This window comes from Phyllobates terribilis, unplaced genomic scaffold, assembly GCF_046119375.1.
Source record: "Phyllobates terribilis strain yellow unplaced genomic scaffold, ASM4611937v1 Scaffold_4__5_contigs__length_816908805, whole genome shotgun sequence".
NCBI lineage: Eukaryota > Metazoa > Chordata > Amphibia > Anura > Dendrobatidae > Phyllobates > Phyllobates terribilis.
Window position 1 is genome coordinate 456,614,644 of NW_027362764.1, and position 20,255 is coordinate 456,634,898.

At 40.0% G+C, this 20,255-nt stretch overlaps 1 protein-coding gene across 2 annotated transcripts in view; it reads right to left on the minus strand.

The window, feature by feature from the left end:
• The window catches only part of DROSHA (drosha ribonuclease III), a 303,644-nt gene that overhangs the window by 37,362 nt on the left and 246,027 nt on the right, over nt 1–20,255 (minus strand). For both annotated transcript variants that reach the window (XM_073678641.1, XM_073678640.1), the window contains exons 22-23: nt 2,444–2,546; nt 1,638–1,708 (exon numbers count right to left, since the gene is read on the minus strand). In XM_073678641.1, coding sequence (XP_073534742.1) covers nt 1,638–1,708; nt 2,444–2,546 — 174 coding nt within the window. The remainder of the gene's footprint in view (nt 1–1,637; nt 1,709–2,443; nt 2,547–20,255) is intronic.

The window sequence follows — 20,255 nt, forward strand, 5'->3', positions numbered from 1 at the left end:
ATAGATATGAAATTATCAGATCACATGGAAAGCTAGCGCTGCATATTTACGAGGAAAACTTGACATTTCCAGAGTGATAAAAGTCGAGATATTCATTAGTCTAAAAATTACGGAAAAAAGAAAACATTTGCAATAAGATGGATTTGGACAACCTCAGAGTGCATGACTAGGCCCCCTTGGGTTCCTTCTTGTCTTAATGATACTAAATTCAGAAGGAGCAGGTGGATAAATTCTACTTAAAATTAAGCAAATTAATGGCATTCCAATTACTTTTCTTATGTTATGAATGAGACATCCTTATACATACACCGTGCGTCAGCACACTGACTCGTGAATACATGAATTCCAATATTGCTATACATGTAAAAACAAGAGCATAAAAGCCATCCAGCCACGCCAAAGTGTGCCTCACATCAATGGTCCCTAAAAGATGTGCGGATGGATTGCGGGTCTCAGGTTCGGGTCAGTTAGACGAGAGGCCCGCGAATCTCATACTTCGCAGCATACCATTTGATCTGTCAGAGATAGCACGACGTCATCTGTGCAAAGTGACACAGATGATGTTGCGCCAGCCCTGGCTAATGAGAAGACACGCCAGGGACACATAGCAAAACAACCCATTACAGATGGGTTGGTACATTTGTAACTTTCCTTGAATTTCGTTAAGGTCACAAACATTACGATTCAATACTTTGTGACAACATGCTAGCGTTAGCCTTGATATGCTGCAATTCACATCACAACTACTTAGTGGCCACGTATAAAATAAACATCTCCCGACAGACCATAGTAAAATCTTTTTTTTTTTTTGCACCACTCATCTCCAGGTTTGCGGAGCTAAGTGGAATGGTAACCATTGTACATCATTGAATACTGTGGGCTCCTTTACAGTCTATCCTGACAGTGTCTAAATTTACACTTTTCATCCAATGCAAACTAGACAACAAAATCATCCTGGATGTCAAGGGTGTGTCACATGTAACAGACAGTCGCTCTGCATCTGGCTGCAGAAGATCACTGCGTTTAGCATTGCAGATGTCTTAAATTCTTCTTACTTTTGGACCCAGCGGCAACCTCCCTCCTGCTCTAATTGACACACCTGGTCTGGGTGTTTATAAACTCTCAGTCTGCTGCAAAGAGTCGCAGGTGATATTTCCCCTTGTGAAGGCTTGGAGCTAGAGCAGTCCGCTAGCTTCCTCTCTGGTGCCCTTGGAGGACGTTTGGTGTTATCTCTCTGGTGTCTGCTCAAGATAAGTTTTTCCCCTTTGTTTGTCTCCCTTGTTGTCTTTAGATTATAGTGAAGACTGACCAGTGCTCACCCCCCCTCCCTATCTAGGGCCTAGCTCTAGGGATACACAGGGCTTCGGTTTCCTGCTCGGCAATTGGTGTGGAACCAATATACAGTAGGGTATCATTAGCTCTGCCTAGGGGTCTCCACTCCCCCTTTACCTAGTGTATGGGCTTCCTTCCCCTCATCCCGTCGTGTTGCACTTAGTCTTTCCCACACTGTGCGAGACACTGGAGGTCATAACAAGAGGCTGCCGTCTGCACTGCATTGTGCTAAATTAAAAGATGACACGGTTGCAACAAATAAACTGAAAAGTAAAAAAAACAAAAAAAAAGTCTGAATCTTTTACCTGACCAAAAAACAAAACTCTCCCAAATAGCTGCTTTGCTTCTTCAAGGCCCCCTTCCAGATACACCGCACCTGTGTAAAGACCATAGTCCATGATGAGGAATAATGAAAAGCTATTTCAATGGCTTTAAACATACAAAAACTGAATTCCATTTTGCGTTTTAGCCGTTTTTTCTTCCATAAATCAACATTATCTGCAAGGAAAGCATGACGCCTGCCATAGTCATCAGCGAGTTAGAAGCCATAAGATTCCTTTTCGAAAGCACACATTTATAATCGGTGTCTTCCAAAGTACAGAGAAAGAAGTAAGCATTTTTTTTTTTAAATTTGTTCCAGATGATGTTTTCTTTTTGCATCGCTGGCTGTACAGGTAGTTAATCAATTCTTAATTAAGTGTAGCAAAAGTATGGCTTAGAAAGAAATAAAGAGATTTCATAACCAGGAGGCCTCCATCTTCTGGGTATTCATCTGCAAATATTCCATGTGGTCGGGCACAATAACGATACAATGTAACCATAAAATAGCAGTGTACAAGCTACCACATGCTCTCTGGCTAGTGTAAAGTGATGTTTCACCTTTAATGACCTTTTGAGCAGGGATGGGGTCCAGTTGTGGCGTATGACCTGGGCTCTGAGTGCTAGAGGGGTGCCAACAAGTCACACTGTATTTAGATAGGGCGAGAACAGCAAACTGAACCTTTAGCCCAGGTGCAATTAAGAAAATAATAGGGAATATCACATAACAGGAATACATTTTAACACTATGATCAATGTCAGTCATGGGAAAAATGTAAATGGCAATAATTACCCATTAATGCTTCAAAGCAGTTTGCCATGGCATGCCGCAGATCTGACTCTCTACACAGGTCCGGTCCATGTGCGTACAGCATGAAACGATCCAACTCCAACTTCTATGGTGAGACAAGAGATCAAGTTAAGAAACTAGGTTTTTTGCCCTGGCAAACCATGGGGGAGAAGTGCTGAAAGATAGCGGATACCAGTAAAGAGAAACTTTTGTTGTATGTGACATTTGTGAGTATTTGAAGTTTCGGAAAAACCAAGTCATGGGTAAAAGTTATATTCTACACAAGGTAGCAAACACTATCTTAGCCTAAGCAGGCTCAGAGACTTTAATAAATAGTACTGGCAACTTTTAGCCACCCAATTAAGGGTTTGGGAGACAGTTTTGTTCATTTAAAAGCACCCACTAACATCCCCATAATGCAGATATTAGTATTAAGATAGTGACACAGACTAATGTAAAACAGATCAAGTAACCATAATACCAAAATAAACCTGTCTAGTCTAAACCAGTCAATAATTTCTAAATTACGTAGAATTAGTTCTAAAGCACCACTCCAATTTTTTTTGTATTTCACCACCGGAGTGGTATCACTAATGCCTGTTCCCTGCCCATAGAAAAAATACTTACCAGCTGCTGTCTTCTGCTCTTCCCAGCACCGGTTCCACTTGTGACTGCAACTTCTGATTGACTGAAAGTCAGAGCTAACAGTCACGAGCTTTCAATGTAAATCCATGAGAGTCTCGTTCTTGCTCTCATGCACTTATATTGGGAAGTGTCTTCCAGTCCACCCAGCAAACAAGGGAGCGATCCGTCAGAAGACCGACCGGAGCGGTGTCGAGAACAGAAGAAGACTGTGGCTGGTAAGTATGATACTAATACTACAGGCAGGGAACATACATTAGTGGTTTACTACTTCGGGCATGAAATAAAAAGAATGCCGGAGTGGTGCTTTAACTACATGACTAGCAACCATTGTTACTTCATGATGCAAGGTAGCATGGTGAATTCTAATAGGGAAAAATAAAGACTTCGACAAAAAAAATCCACATGTAGGAGATAAAAATTCATTTTCTTTTACAATATGCTAATGACTTGGAAAAGTTTAACTAACCAGTAAATTAAATGTGCGTAAATATCTCTCCAAGACACACCTTAGTTTTTTTTAGGTGCTAATTTGCTTCACAGTTTCACATTTTAGTGAGAACATGCTAGGCAAAAGAACTCCATGTACATGTCTATATATGCAGAAATAATTGTGTTGTCTACACTGTGAATCTCGGTAATTTTTCCTGTTGTGCAGTATTTTCCTAACTGCTGCTTCATTCTGGTGATGTCCCTACAACTCCTTTATCTTAGGCAGACCAAAAGAAATGTAGTATTCTACAGTATTATAACCACAATGCTACAACAGCTATACAGGTACAAGTACTTTAATAAAGTAAAAATAAAACATTTTGTAATAACTTCTATACTGTATTCACAGACCAGTGTGTCATGGCTGAAACACGGGTCCCGTGACCCGAACTTGACAGCCTTATAAACATATATGTTCGGGTCAGGAGAGCCACGGACACTCCGTGCATAATGGTCCATATTGGGAGCACAACACTGGGATGTGTGAATGGCGCCTAAATGGCAGATTTATTTATTATGGCCAATAACAAAAACCTGCTGGTCTCAAGGGGAAATATTAAAGATTTCAGTCCCTTCATTCTTGCAATTACCTATGGCACCATCAAAAAAGATGGTATTAACAGAACCTAGCCAGATGCCATCACTTGTGGAAAACCACATTCAGTAATTGGTTCCACCATCCTTACCAGCAATAATTGCAACTAAATACTTTGTTTTTCATATTTCTGTTGATGTACTGGATATATTGTCACCTATTTTTTCAGAAAGAATTGTATTATTAGACCTACTACATTATTTTTAGTGGATTGAAGAAAAAAACTTTGTTTAGTTCTCAGTCATTCATACTTGTATTTTTGTTTTTGGCCCCGGGGAATGTTTGCTTCCTGTAGTACTGAAAAAAGCATAAAGGGTTAGGGTTCCGTAGACTAGGACAGATGTACGACACGTGGCAATTGTGCAAGTGTCCTGGTAGTTACATGTGGACACAACAATATTTGCCGCCCACCTCCTTATATAGTAGTGAGGGTGCTGGACAAACCCTTTAACCTATGGACCTGTGGCTAAACATTCACAAGTATTTTCTGACATTGTGCGAAACACATAGGTTCCTTTCCAACAAAGGCACTTAACCATTTGACTGTCCTCAAGGAGATTATAAAAGTCTGCCCACTTGACCAGGTCAGTTTATGTAAATTCTTAGATATATATTTGATAATGTTGAGAAAGATGCAGATCCATCAAGTTCACCCTATAGTCCTGCAGTGTTAAGCCAGGCTAAAATCCTCAGGGCAGCTACCAAACACCTAATATTAAGGGAAAGTAGTTCTAAATATTACACTGACAATGAATCTTGGAATCAATGATGAATATCCCCAAACCTAGTCCACAAACTGTAGTATCAGATCTTTTAAGATAGAAAGGCCCATCAATGAATCAACAGTCACATCATCCTGAGTCTTTCTTCCAAACGGTCACAGATTAGTGGGAGGGGCTGGTGAGGATCCAGCGGTCATGGTGCACATTGGCACAAATGACAAAGTTAGAGGTAGGTGGAAGGTCCTTAAAGATGATTTCAGGGAATTAGGCAGCAAGCTGAAAGCAAGGACCTCCAAAGTGGTATTCTCTGAAATACTACCGGTACCACGTGCCACGCCAGAGAGGCAACGGGAGATTAGGGAGATAAATAAGTGGCTCAAGAATTGGTGTAGGAAGGAGTTATTTGGGTTCCTGGAGAACTGGGCCGACTTCTCAGTTGGCTACAGACTCTACGGTAGGGACCGGCTGCACCTCAATGGGGAGGGTGCAGCTGTGCTGGGGGAGAAAATGGCTAGAAGGTTGGAGGAGTGTTTAAACTAGGGATTGGGGGGGAGGGTATTAATTTTATAGGTGGGGAAGATAGTGCAGATAATGACCTGGGCACAAATAAAGAAATTGGTGGTGGGGTTAGAACAGTCAATAAAGTAAGAAGGAATAGAGGTACAGAGAGATACATAAAATGCATGTACACTAATGCCAGAAGCCTCACCAACAAAATGGAGGAATTAGAATTCATTTTGTTGGAAAATAATTATGACATGGTAGGGATATCTGAGACGTGGCTGGACGAGAGCCATGACTGGGCAGTTAATTTACAGGGCTATAGTCTGTTCAGAAATGACCGTACAAACAAGCGAGGGGGGGTGTTTATATGTAAAATCATCCTTAAAACCCGTCTTGCGGGAGGATATATGTGAATATAATGAAAATGTAGAGTCCCTGTGGGTAGAGATAAGGGGAGGGGGAAAAAATAATAAATTACTGATAGGGGTTTGTTATAAGTCTCCAAAAATAATGGAAGTAGCGGAGAATATCCTCGTAAAGCAAGTAGATGAAGCAGCGACTCAAGGAGAAGTCATTATTATGGGAGACTTCAACTACCCTGAAATACATTGGGGGACAGAAACATGTAGTTCAAGCAAAGGTAATAGGTTTTTGACAACTAAGAGAGACAATTAACTTTCACAACTGGTTCAGGACCCAACAAGAAGGGGGGCACTGCTAGACCTAATATTAACCAATAGGCCAGACCGCATATCAAATATACGAGTTGGGGGTCACTTGGGTAATAGTGATCACAAAATAATACGTTTTCATGTAACCTTTAATAAGATGTGTAGTAGAGGGGTTACAAGGACACTAAACTTCAGGAGGGCAAATTTCCAACGGTTGAGAGATGATCTTAGTGCAATAAACTGGGACGATATCCTGAGACATAAAGCTACACAAAGCAAATGGGAGACATTTATTAGCATCCTGAATAGGACCTGTGCACAATATATACCCTTTGGGAATAAACATGCTAGAAATAGGAGGAAACCACTATGGCTAAATAGAGCTGTAAGGGGCGCAATAAGTGACAAAAAGAAAGCATTTAGAGAACTAAAGCAAGTAGGTAGTGAAGAGGCATTAAATAAATATAGAAAATTAAATAAATTCTGTAAAAATCAAATCAAGGCAGCAAAGATTGAGGCAGAAAGAATCATTGCCAGAGAAAGTAAAAATAATCCCAAAATATTCTTTATCTACATAAATAGTAAAAAACTAAAAAATGATAGTGTTGGCACCCTTAAAAATAGTCTGGGGGAAATGGTGGATGAGGATGAGGAAAAAGCCAATATGCTAAATGATTTTTTTTCAACCGTATTTACACAAGAAAATCGCATGACAGAAAACATGATTAGTGATAACAAAAATTCTCAATTAAATGTCACTTGCTTAACCCAGCAGGAAGTATGGCGGCGTCTAAAAATCACTAAAGTTGACAAATCCCTGGGCCCGGATGGGATACACCCGCGAGTACTACAGGAATTAAGTAATGTCACAGATAGGCCATTATTTTTAATCTTTAAAGATTCCATAATAACAGGGTCTGTACCACACGACTGGCGTATAGCAAATGTGGTGCCAATATTCAAAAAGGGGACAAAAACTGAACTTGGAAATTATAGGCCAGTAAGCTTAACCTCTACTGTGGGTAAAATCCTGGAGGGTTTCCTAAGAGATGCTATACTAGAGTATCTGAAGAAGAATTACCTCATGACCCAATATCAACATGGGTTTACGAGGGACCGTTCCTGTCAAACTAATCTGATCAGTTTTTATGAGGAGGCAAGTTCTGGACTGGACCAAGGAAATGCAGTGGATGTTGTGTATATGGACTTTTCAAAAGCTTTTGATATGGTTCCACACAAAAGGTTGATACATAAAATGAGAACAATGGGGATAGGGGAAAATATATGTATGTGGGTTAAGAATTGGCTCAGTGATAGGAAACAAAGGGTGGTTATTAATGGAAAACACTCAGACTGGGTCTCAGTTAACAGTGGGGTACCACAGGGGTCAGTATTGGGCCCCCTTCTTTTTAACATTTATTAATGACCTTGTAGGGGGCATACAGAGTAATATTTCAATATTTGAAGATGACACTAAACTCTGCAGGGTAATCAATACAGAGGAGGACAATTTTATATTACAGGAGGATCTATGTAAACTAGAAGCTTGGGCTGATAAATGGCAAATGAGCTTTAATGGGGATAAATGTAAGGTAATGCCCTTGGGCAGAGGAAATAAAATGTATAATTATATGCTTAATTGTAAAACACTGGGCAAAACTGTAACTTAAAAAGACCTGGGTGTATTGGTGGACGACAAGCTCACGTTTAGTGGCCAGTGTCAGGCAGCTTCTGCAAAGGCAAATAAAATAATCGGATGCATTAAAAGAGGCATAGATGCTCATGAGGAGAACATAATTTTACCTCTATACAAGTCACTAGTGCGACCACACTTAGAATACTGTGTACAGTTCTGGTCTCCGGTGTATAAGAAAGACATAGCTGAACTAGAGAGGGTGCAGAGAAGAGCGACCAAGGTTATTAGAGGACTGGGGGGTCTGCAATACCAAGACAGGTTATTACACTTGGGGTTATTTACTGTGGAAAAACAAAGGCTTAGGGGTGATCTTATTACTATGTACAAGTATATGAGGGGACAGTACAAACCCTTTTCTACTGATCTTTTTACTCTGAGGCCAGAGACGGGGACAAGGGGGCATCTTCTACGTCTGGAGGAAAGAAGGTTTAATCATAATCACAGATGCAGATTCTTTACTGTAAGAGCAATGAGACTATGGAACTCTCTGCCGCATGATGTTGTAATGAGTGACTCACTGTTAAAATTTAAGAAGGGCATGGATGCCTTTCTTGAAAAGTATAATATTACAGGTTATAAATACTAGATTCCTTGATAGGGCGTTGATCCAGGGAACTAGTCTGATTGTCGTATGGAGTCTGGAAGGAATTTTTTCCCCAATGTGGAGCTTGGTGTTTGCCACATGGTTTTTTTTTGCCTTCCTCTGGATCAACATGTTATGCTATGGGTTGAACTAGATGGACTTGGTCTTCCTTCAACCTTAAAAACTATGTTACCATGTTACAGCTCCTATAATAAGACATCACTATGATAATGGTGAAGGCTTCTTTCCAATAAACGAGATGAAGCCCCCCAGACATAGTTGGAGGTGTAAAAATATTACAGAGCTCTGTACTGTCAGCTACATATTTGTACATGATAGATCACCATATCATCTTTTTTCCATATCTGTGCCATGTCATTTTAATAAACAGGAGCTTGAATTTCTGCACAATATTGTATGTTTGGTGTGACTAGTGAATTGTATAGATGGAAACATATGATGTCCTTTTTCAGTGGCAGCTCTTACCCAGGGTTTTACAACCGCATACATAACTGTAAAATTAGTTTTCTCGCCCCAAGTACATAACCTTACATTTCTGCACAGTAAAGTTCAATTGCAATTTCTCGGCCCGAGCCTCCAGCTTCCACGGATCCCTCCATAGCATTATACTATCCTCTTCTGTCTTAATTACTTAACAATGTTTTATCTGCAAATATTGTAATTATACTTGGTAAGCGCTCTAGAAGGTCAATACTAAATATATTAACAAGACAACTGGAGAGACAACACAAGATGGCAAAAGAGGTCTCTAAGAATCCCATAATTTATCCATGCAATGACCTAAAATAGTTCATTATCTTTGATGTCAAAGAGCTTGAGACTACAATTAGTAAATGGTCTATTGACATCTCTGAAAATACAAAGACGTCTAAAAGAACATACCATAAGGCAAGTTTAGTGTACACCAAAGAGTAGTTTAACGGAAGAACCTGGACAACTTACGAATGTCCACAATGAATTCTTTGAGTGTTTAATGAAAATGTGAACATTTGTCAAAAGACTGAAACAATGCTATAAATGGAGCTTACAGCATGGAACCTAAACAGGTCAGTACATCCACCAAGGAGTAGGTAAATAAATGGAGAGTTCTTGAATGGCTAATTCAAAGCTTGGCTCTAAACCCCACAGAGATGCTGTGAGGATTAAAAACCAGCTGTGCTACTCTAACATCACACAGCTGAAAAAACTCATCATACACAAGCGAGACACAAATTTATTCCGCTTGATGTCAAGGTCAGGTAGACAGATTGAGTCCCTGAGTTTAGGGCTTTGTAAGTCTTGCCACGATTAAAGATTTCATCTGTTCCACATATTGTACACCTTAAGGGCTCTTTCAGACGTCCGTGTGTCCGGTACGTGTTGTGACAGTTTCCACACATACCGGAGACAATGACACACAGACCCATTCATTTCTGCGCACGTCAGTGTGATTCCACACGTACCGGAGACAATGACACACAGACCCATTCATTTCTGCGCACGTCAGTGTGCTTCCACGGCTGTGTGATCCATATGTAGACATGTCCGTTTTTGGATGACAGCACGGGTCACACAGACCCATTCAAGTCAATGGGTCCGTGTAAACACGTACCGCACACGGATGCCACCCATGTGACACATACCGGCGCTTGGGAATCAGTGTATAATTAGCGCTGTTCCCAAGCGCCGGGTGCTGAAAGCTGTTCTCATCATGGTTCCCTGCCGGCGCTGCGATCAGCACCAGCAGGGACAATGATGAGAGCAGTCGTCTGCTCACGCAGTGTCCACCTGTAAAAGTAAGAATAAAATAAAAAATCCTTATACTTAACTGTCCTAAGTGTCCCCCCACTGTAATACATGCAACTGATCAGCAGAGGAGCCGGGGAGAATAAGCCGCTGCAGCAAGTGGGCCCCGGAGCTGCGCTCAGTGAGTGACAGGACACCGCTGGGTGAGCTCAGCACAGCTCCGGGGCTGCTCGCTGCAGCGGCTCATTCTCTCGGCTCCTCTGCTGATCGGTCGCATGGATTACAGCGGGGGACACACTTAGGACAGGTAAGTATAAGGATTTTTTATTTTATTATTATTTTTACAGGTGGACACTGCAGGAGCTGAAGATACTATCCTCATCATTGTCCCTGCTGGTTCTGAGTGCAGTGCCAAAGGGAACCATGATGAGGGCAGTGGGGACAGCGAAAACTGTACACTGATTCTCAGGCACCGGTACGTGTGATCCTGATGCGGCACACGGGCAGCACAAGGTTGCCACACAGGACATGGATATCTCCAGTAGCGGAAATATACTGACGTGTGAAACCGGCCTTAAAACCAGTTTGAAGGATTCCATGTTTTTACGAAATGCTCTTTCCTGATTTTAGGTCAAAGATGCAGCAGATCGAAAGTACTAATTTTTGCTAAATTTAATGTTGCACAACCATATAATTCTGCTAGTCACAGCCTAGAATTACAGTGTGGGCTTTTTTTTTTTTTTTTTTTTTTTTATCTTCGGTGCTATAGATATTTGTTTACTGAAACACCCTCCTGCCTAAAATCCTAATGGCTTACTCTTACCAAACTTTTCAACATTCCCAAAAAAGAGGGAGGACTTCTTGTAGAGGAGAAATGAGTTCAGTACAGCGGGAAGTTGCCATGGAAGAATGTAGGCTGTAGAGGATGAAACATAATATGGAAAATAGGGAGGAGGCTTAAGCGGCTGTGCAGCAAATAGCTCAGAGTGCTTTCATGATAGCACAACCATAAAAAATAAAATAAAAAAAATAAAAGTTTCCTGTGACAGGACTCAGAAAACAGAACTCCAAGTACAGTAGGCATGTCTGCAGCACACATTAGGCATAATAGACATAGTCAAAATGTTCCGGAGGTATCCAAGCTTGAAAAAGGTCAGAACATTGCTTTAGTTTTTACTATTTGGAGAAAAAAAAGGACTTTTATATGAAACTTCCTGATGAGCACTGTCTTCGATTGGTTTTTCAGAACACAGAGGTGTCAATCACTACTTCATAAATCCTGCGCATTGATCAGGTCCTTTTCTAATTTTTCCAACTGGTGAATGCAAGATTAGGACCCATCTATAAGGCAAGCGTGCAGACACGGAAGACGGCATGGTTGTGAAATGCAGCTACAGCAAGACTTGGACAGCACTTAAGAAGCAATTAATCTGGGAGTCAACTGTAATCATTCAATAAACTATTATGTGTTCGGCGTTATCTCTGCCACTGCATGGAAAAATTACTAGGGCACTGTAATATACTTTCTGACAACCTCTACAGCTCTCTAATGGTATGTCCACATTGAGGTTTTTTTTGAGGAGTTTTTGGTGCAGAAGCTGAGCAGAACTTTCCAAGTCCCCCTCAAAAACTTTCTGAGTTTCTGCTCAGCTTCCTCTGCAAAAAGACCAAGTTGGCAACTACCCTAACACATAATGAAATTATCTACATAGGATAAGTTTTACAGCAATCTATTAAAATTGTTTTGTTAGAAGCCAAGACATCAATGATTATGTGCACAGACACATATGTAAATATATACATATATATATACCCGCACATATATCTCACACACATGTAAATGGATAGATGCGATATGCAGATATTCGCAGCGGTATTAGACTCTCCAGCTAAATAGTACATGAAATCTAGAATCTAGCACAAGATGTTCTCAAACGGAAAAACAGAATATATAAGTCTGGTAACTGCCGGGTTAAAACATTCCTTCTACCAAGAATAGAACTGGCAATTTAACGCGATGGAATAGTTCAATGTCGTTGTTAACATTCAGAGTGATAAAATATTTATTGGCATATCTGAAATGTCTTATACTGTAAGATACATTAAATAACTGCCTGTCACAAAGCTCTTTGGGTTACAAAATCGGCACAAATGTACTTTGATCATTTTTTTTTTTCCTGCTAAACTCGATGAAAAAAAAAAATAATAAAAGCCAACATATTCTCTCTAATAAGAGCATATTCATCTGCTTAAAATTTAAAGGTTAAGAAAGAAGAAAGTGTTTTAATTGTGTGGTCGTACTTTAATGCCATATTTTTCCATTATCGTTGATTAGATTCTCATCTGTAATATGGCTACAGTTGGTTTAATAATTTTTTCATCAGTAAATTAGCAGAGAGCGAGTGTGTGTAGGGTGGAGGGGAGAGGGGGATTTCTATACATACAAATTTAGTCTATCCTAACGATTGTGACATTTATAAAGACGCAAATGCCAAAACTTAAAGCTTTTTCTGGATTTTATTATCAAATTAAGTAATGAAACTCAATTTAAATAGCCAGAACTGTCATATTTTTTTTTAAACTGCACGAGTGGTAAAAATGATAATACAGTGTTCAGAAAGTAGAAAAAAAAAACATTGCTTATTCATCATTTTTATGGTTTCTTTTACACCAATTCTTACCATAATGCTAAACCATTATAAACCGCAGTGTATGGAGACATTGTTATTACAGTGTCATAGTTTTTAAGGTTGAAGACTTAAGCCCATAGGTTGAACTCTATGTTCATCCAGAGGAAACCAAAACCTCCATAGGTCAGACATTAATCGCTCGATATTAGGGGAAAAATTCCTTCCTGACTATACATACAGCAATCAGACTAGTTCCCTGGATCAACGTCCCATCACAGAATCTACTGCCCATAACCTGTAATATTATATCAGGAAAGGCATCCAGGCCCTTCTTAAATTTTAGTAGTGAATCAACCATTACAACATCATGTGGCAGAGAGGTCCATAGTCTCACTGCTCTTACAGTAAAGAATCCGCATCTGTGATTAACCCCCTTGTCCCCATCACAGGTCTCAGTGTAAAAAGATCATTAGAAAGATCTCTGTACTGTCCCCTCATATATTTATACATTGCAATAAGATCTCCCCTAAGTTTTCATTTTTCTAAACTGAATAGCCCCAAGTGTAATAACCTGTCTTGGTATTGCAGACCCCCCAGTCCTCTAATAACCTTGGTCGCTCTTCTCTGCACCCGCTCTAGTTCAGCTATGTCTTTCTTATACACCGGAGACCAGAACTGTACACAGTATTCTAAGTGTGGTCGCACTAATGACTTGTATAGAGGTAAAATTATGTTCTCCTCATGAGCATCTATGCCTCTTAGTGCATCTCATTATTTTCTTAGCCCTGACACCAGTTGCCCGACACTGATCAGTAAAGTGTACTTTGCCATCCACCCATACAACCAACCCACCCATACAACCAAGTCTTTTTCAGAGACTGTTTTACCCAGTGTTTTAGAATTTAGAACATAATTACATTTGATTTCCTCTGCCCAAGTGCATAACCTTACATTTACCTACAATAACCTTCAATTGCCATTCTCAGCCCACGCCTCCAGCTTACATAAATCCTTCTGTAATATTAAATTAGCCTCCTCTGTGTTGATTACCCTGCAGAGTTTAATATCTGCAAATATGAAATTCTACTCTAATGTGTTAAAAAGAAGAGGGCCCAATACTTACCCCTGTGGTACCCCACCATGTTTACTGTGACCCAATCCAATTGTATTCTTTTAAAAAAATATCCTTTGTTTCCTATCACTGAGCCAGTTACAAATATTTTTGCCGATTTCCATTTTATATACTAACTTTTTGCGTGACACTATATCAAAACTCCTCTGAAAAGTCTATATCGACAACATCCACTGTGTTTCCGTGGTCCAGTCTAGAACTTCTCCTCATAGAAGCTGATCAGATCAGTTTGACTGGACCAATCCCTCATAAACCCATGTGGTTACTGGGTCATGACGCTGTTCTTATTGAGATACTTAAGGAGATACTCCAGGATAGCAGGTCTTCGAAAACCCTTAAGGATTTTACCCACATTTTTAGGCAGCGCTGTACTGCCTGCTGGGTTACAGGTTTCATTTAGTGGAGAATTTCTAGTATCCCAGATCACGTTGCCTGTCATGGGATTTTCTGGTATAAATACTGAATAGAAAAAGGAGTTTAGCAGATTGGCCTTTCCTTCATCTTCTTCCACCATTTCAGCATTTTGACGGGTGGCAAACACTATCATTTCTAAGTTTTTTTACTGTTTATATAGTTGAAGGATATTTTTAGATTATTTTCACTTTCTTTGGCAATGAGTCTCTATGTCTCAGTCTTTGCTGCCTTGATTTGCTTTTTACACAATTTTATTTTTAGGATTATTTAATGTCTCGTCGCTCCCCTCTCGCTGCTATTTCTTTTTGTCATTTATTGTGCCCTTTACAGCTCTTGAATATTCGAGAAACATATTGTGAGTGTCACATATAACTAAGGTGAAGTTCACACAATGAGTTTTTGGTGCGCTTTTGACATGGAATATTTTTACTGTGTAAAAACGCAGCATTTTACAGTTCTAGTAAACCAGATGGGATTTATAAAAATATCGTACCCACTTTTTATTACGCAGCGTAAACTGACCTGCGGTGCGTGTTTGAAACGAGCAAGATGTCAGTTTCTCCTGTGGGTACGCTGAGTTTTGTGTGTGCATTTTCCCCATAGAATTGCATTAGATGCGGAAAATCCACAGGTAAAAACAAGCTTATCCATGTAATCTGCACAGTATCAAAGTTTAGCCAAAGCCAAAATAGAAATATCAAAGACAAAGCAGCTTTATTTAAAGCATGACATACTAAAAAGAGACAAAGAAACGCAGCGCCAAAAATGCGATAGACATGTAAAAAATAAATAAAAATTCTCCAAATTGCAATAAAAAACCCCCCCAAAAAACGTAAGCACCCTAATTTAGCTAGTAGGTGCAGAAAATCTACAACTCGAAAAACTCACCAAATATCAGTCCTTATAGTCCGCAATGTAAAAATGCATTAGATGCAGAAAATCAGCAGCAAAAAAACCTATATGCATTTTTAGTGGATTTCAGCAGCGGAAACACACTAAACGCATGTAATCCACACATGCCTGTATCAACAGAGTTTTGTTCAAAGCCAAATATCAGAAAGTATCAAAAACAAAGCAGTTTAATTTAAAACATGACAGAGGAAACAATAAAGCGTGTAAGAAATACTAGATTTTAAGACCATTAGGAACATAATCTGCAGAACATTCCCATTTATACACTATGGACAATGTAATCTGTATGTAAAACTGTAGCAAGAATTCAGTAGTAACCACTCGGAAGAGTCATTTACACGTGACCATTCAGTTCTTGAGTATGTTTCCATGTACTATAGACTTGATTAGGGGGACAGGGGTATGGGAGACCACCTCCCCATTCAATGGCTGCCTCATTTGGTGGCCCAGTTACACTATAAAGTCTATGATGATGATAATGGCTAAAGTAAACAGATTCTACCATGAGGGACTCGCTTTCTGTGTAATCCTATGGAAAACCTGAGATTACACATTTGGCCTCATTTATCAAAACAGCTTTCATTTTTATTTTACAATATTTGAACAAAGAAAAATGAGCTCTGATGTGCGCCTAAGGGCAACAACAACAGTTTATATGTTGCAAATGTTTGATTAAACTGGCCCATCGTGTTATCAAAAGCGCAGAGGACCCAAGAGAATTCTGTAATTATAGTAAGCAGAAAAATACTAAACATTCACACGAGAGAAAGTGCTTTATGCCACTTTTTTGGCTCTATTTTTGCAGAATAGGCACAAATTCCACTTGTACTGAAAGCATATTTTAGCTATATCCATTATGTCTCCCACAAGCATTGAAGACTTATCAGAAATTATAATTTTCAATTATATGGGAGACCTAAAATACACTTGTATATGAGGATATTCAACATAATGTATAGACGTACAGCTCATTTACACAGTGTGGTTGATAGGCACTACTCTACAGTTCTTAAAGGAAATCTGTCAGCAGGTTCTTGCTCTGGAATATAAGAGCATCATAAGGGGAAGAGACCCTGATTCCAGCGATGTATGACTTACTGGGCTGCTTGGTGCAGTTTTGATAAAATCCCTGTTTTCTCAAGTGTGGATGTAGCAGTGCTATGAATGCTGAGCGCAGTATAATCCCACCCAAACCACTGATTGTCAGCTTCCTGTGTACACTGAATTGTCAGCAATCTGAGATTGGGTTACACAAATTAGCCAGACTGCTGTGCATGTGGCACCTAGTCCTCTAGTGATAATCTCCTGCTGATAAAACACTGGATTGTACTGAAACTATAGCAAGCTGCTGAGAAAGTGACATATCGCTGGAATCCGGGTTACTGCCCCTTTATCATGCTGCTCTAAGATTAAATAGCAAAAACCTGCTGACAAACTCCCTTTCACAAAACGGGGGTGAGGGCACCAAGATAAGAAACAGCAATTCACAGGAAAACAGAGGTAAACCTATGAACGCTAGGGATGTGCTACAATTTGGATATGAACTGTATAAAAAAAAGTATAGCCATTTTACTGCATACAACATCTGCAGAATTCAGATTTCTGTATCTGTATTTTCCCAGCACAGACGGAGCCATTTCTTTCTATTTTGCACCTCATAAAAAGCCATACAAGCCTGAGAGAGCAATCATTTCATTTATTGCCTATAATGACACACTGCAACACCGGTCTGAGTTTCTGGCTCACCATGACCGAACCATGGGGGACACAACAAGGTGCCAAGTGTAAATAATAACCTGGCTCCCGACATTACAAGATGGTTATATACGGCTACTTCATAACTAAGGACTTTACTGCCTTTGGAATCTACCTGCAAATACAGCAGACTTCCATGTGCTTGCAACAGCGTTTTATGGATTGATTTCATGAGGCCGACTCTCCCCATGAGGAAAAAGAACATTTAAAAAAATTATTTTTGTATGTCCAAATGTTTCATATCTATTGTACAGAGAAAAAGAAGCGTTACACTTACAAAAAATAATTGCCGATAATTAAATGTGAAAAGAGCAGCAGCTGTGTCTGTTGTTCTGTGAAACCATATGTCAATCCTGCAATAGATACAGCGGGTGTAATAAGTATTGAATACGTCATCAATATGCTAAGTAAATATATTTCTACAGGTGCTATTGACATGAAATTCTCACCAGATGTCGGTAACAACCCATCCAATCAACACAGGCAAAGCTATACAGTACAGACCAAAAGTTTGGACACACCTCATTTAAAAAAATTTCTGTATTTTTAGGACTATGAAAATTGTACATTCACACTGAAGGCATCAAAACTATGAATTAACACATGTGGAATTATATACTTAACAAAAAAGTGTGAAACAACTGAAAATATGTCTTATATTCTAGGTTCTTCAAAGTAGCCATCTTTTGCTTTGATGACTGCTTTGCACACTCTTGGCATTCTCTTGATGAGCGTCAAGAGGTAGTCACCGGAAGTGGTTTTCACTTTACAGGTGTGCCCTGTCAGGTTTAATAAGTGGGATTTCTTACCTTATAAATGGGGTTGGGACCATCAGTCGTGTTGTGCAGAAGTCAGGTGGATACACAGCTGATAGTCCTACTGAATAGACTGTTAGAATTTGTATTATGGCAAGAAAAAAGCAGCTAAGTAAAGAAAAACTAGTGGCCATCATTACTTTAAGAAATGAAGGTCAGTCAGTCCGAAAAATTGGGAAAACTTTGAAAGTGTCCCCAAGTGCAGTTGCAAAAACCATCAAGCGCTACAAAGAAACTGGCTCACATGAGGACCGCCCCAGGAAAGGAAGACCAAGAGTCACCTCTGCTTCTGAGGATAAGTTTATCCGAGTCACCAGCCTCAGAAATCGCAGGTTAACAGCAGCTCAGATTAGAGACCAGGTCAATGCCACACAGAGTTCTAGCAGCAGACACATCTCTTCAACAACTGTTAAGAGGAGACTTTGTGCAGCAGGCCTTCATGGTAAAATAGCTGCTAGGAAACCACTGCTAAGGAAAGGCAACAAGCAGAAGAGACTTGTTTGGGCTAAAGAACACAAGGAATGGACAATAGACCAGTGGAAATCTGTGCTTTGGTCTGATGAGTCTAAATTTGAGATCTTTGGTTCCAACCACCGTGTCTTTGTGCGACGCAGAAAAGGTGAACGGATGGACTCTACATGCCTGGTTCCCACCGTGAAGCATGGAGGAGGAGGTGTGATGGTGTGGGGGTGTTTTGCTGGTGACACTGTTGTGGATTTATTCAAAATTGAAGGCATACTGAACCAGCATGGCTACCACAGCATCTTGCAGCGGCATGCTATTCCATCCGGTTTGCGTTTAGTTTCACCATCATTTATTTTTCAACAGGACAATGACCCCAAACACACCTCCAGGCTGTGTAAGGGCTATTTAACCAAGAAGGAGAGTGATGAGGTGCTATGTCAGATGACCTGGCCTCCACAGTCACCAGACCTGAACCCAATCGAGATGGTTTTGGGTGAGCTGGACCACAGAGTGAAGGCAAAAGGGCCAACAAGTGCCAAGCATCTCTGGGAACTCCTTTAAGATTGTTGGAAAACCATTTATGATGACTACCTCTTGAACCTCACCAAGAGAATGCCAAGAGTTTGCAAAGCAGTCATCAAAGCAAAAGTTGGCTACTTTGAAGAACCTAGAATATAAGACATATTTTCAGTTGTTTCACATTTTTTTGTTAAGTATATAATTCCACGTGTGTTAATTCATAGTTTTGATGCCTTCAGTGTGAATGTACAATTTTCAAAGTCATGAAAATACAGAAAAATCTTTAAATGAGAAGGTGTGTCCTGTCCAAACTTTTGGTCGGTACTGTATAACCATAGATGTCCCTAAATTAAATTATGTGTAATAATGAGAAATTATACAGGGAAAATGTATTGAACACATGACGAAAGAGAGGTGGAAAAAGCAGTCATGACTAGAGATGAGCGTTGTTCTACTCGAACTGTTCGCCAATCTCAAATTCGAGCTGTTTTGGGCGGTGTTCGAGCCGTTCGGCGAACACGAACAATTTGAGAAAAATTCGGCTGTTCGAGGTTATGTTCGATAACTGTTCGTGCACCAAAATCATAACTGGATTTTTTCTCAGTAATGATGAAAATTAATGTTAATACGCAGTTTGAGTGTACAGCGGGGTGGGGGGAGGGGCAGGGGATGGATCTCTGCAGGAATAATGAAGATCTCCATTTTTTTTTCTCTTTCCCGCATTTACAGTGGGGAGGTGCAATCTGTCAGCCTATCAGCAGCGCACACACGGAGCGAAGTGCTTTTTTTCACACAAGCAAGGGCATGTGTGATTGGCAGTGTATGTCACATGTCCTTGCCCTATAAGACCAAGCCATTTTCCCCGTCGCCACCATTTTCTCACTGCTGCAGCTGCGTGTTAGACGGCACCGCTGTTGCTGTGTGCGCTATACCTTGTTAATTTCAAGCCAATTTTCGCACAAATATACAGATAGCTTGGGAGTAGGGAATAGTTGTGATTGCAGTCCTTTTAAGGACTAGGTTACAGCATTTCCTACGACTTTTATCAGGCAGGTCTGTGCTCTTAAATAGATAGATTGTGGGAGTAAAGACTAATTGTAATTGGAGTCCTTTTCAGGACTAGGTTACATCAGTTCCTATCAGTTTTTGCCAGGCAGGTCTGTGCCAGTGCTGTGCAAGTTTTTTTCACCGCATTTGGCTGAATCTAGCAAAGCTAATCCTTCTTGGCCTATTGCAGAGTGTGTTAGTCAGTGGAGTAGCCTATCTGTGTTGCAAGATATACCACCTGTGTATAGAATACCAATTTTTTTACTGCACATAGTGAAGTAAAATCTTTTGGGCATAGCATCATTCTATTAGTCCATCTATACTGACCTCCATCAGGTTGCAAACTGAATCTAATTTTTTTCTGCATCTAGCTCTGAAAAAATATTTGGCCTTCTAGCAGTGTGTCGGACTTTCTCTATTAGTCCATCTATACTGACCTCCATCAGGTTGCAAATTCAAAATAATTTTTATCTGC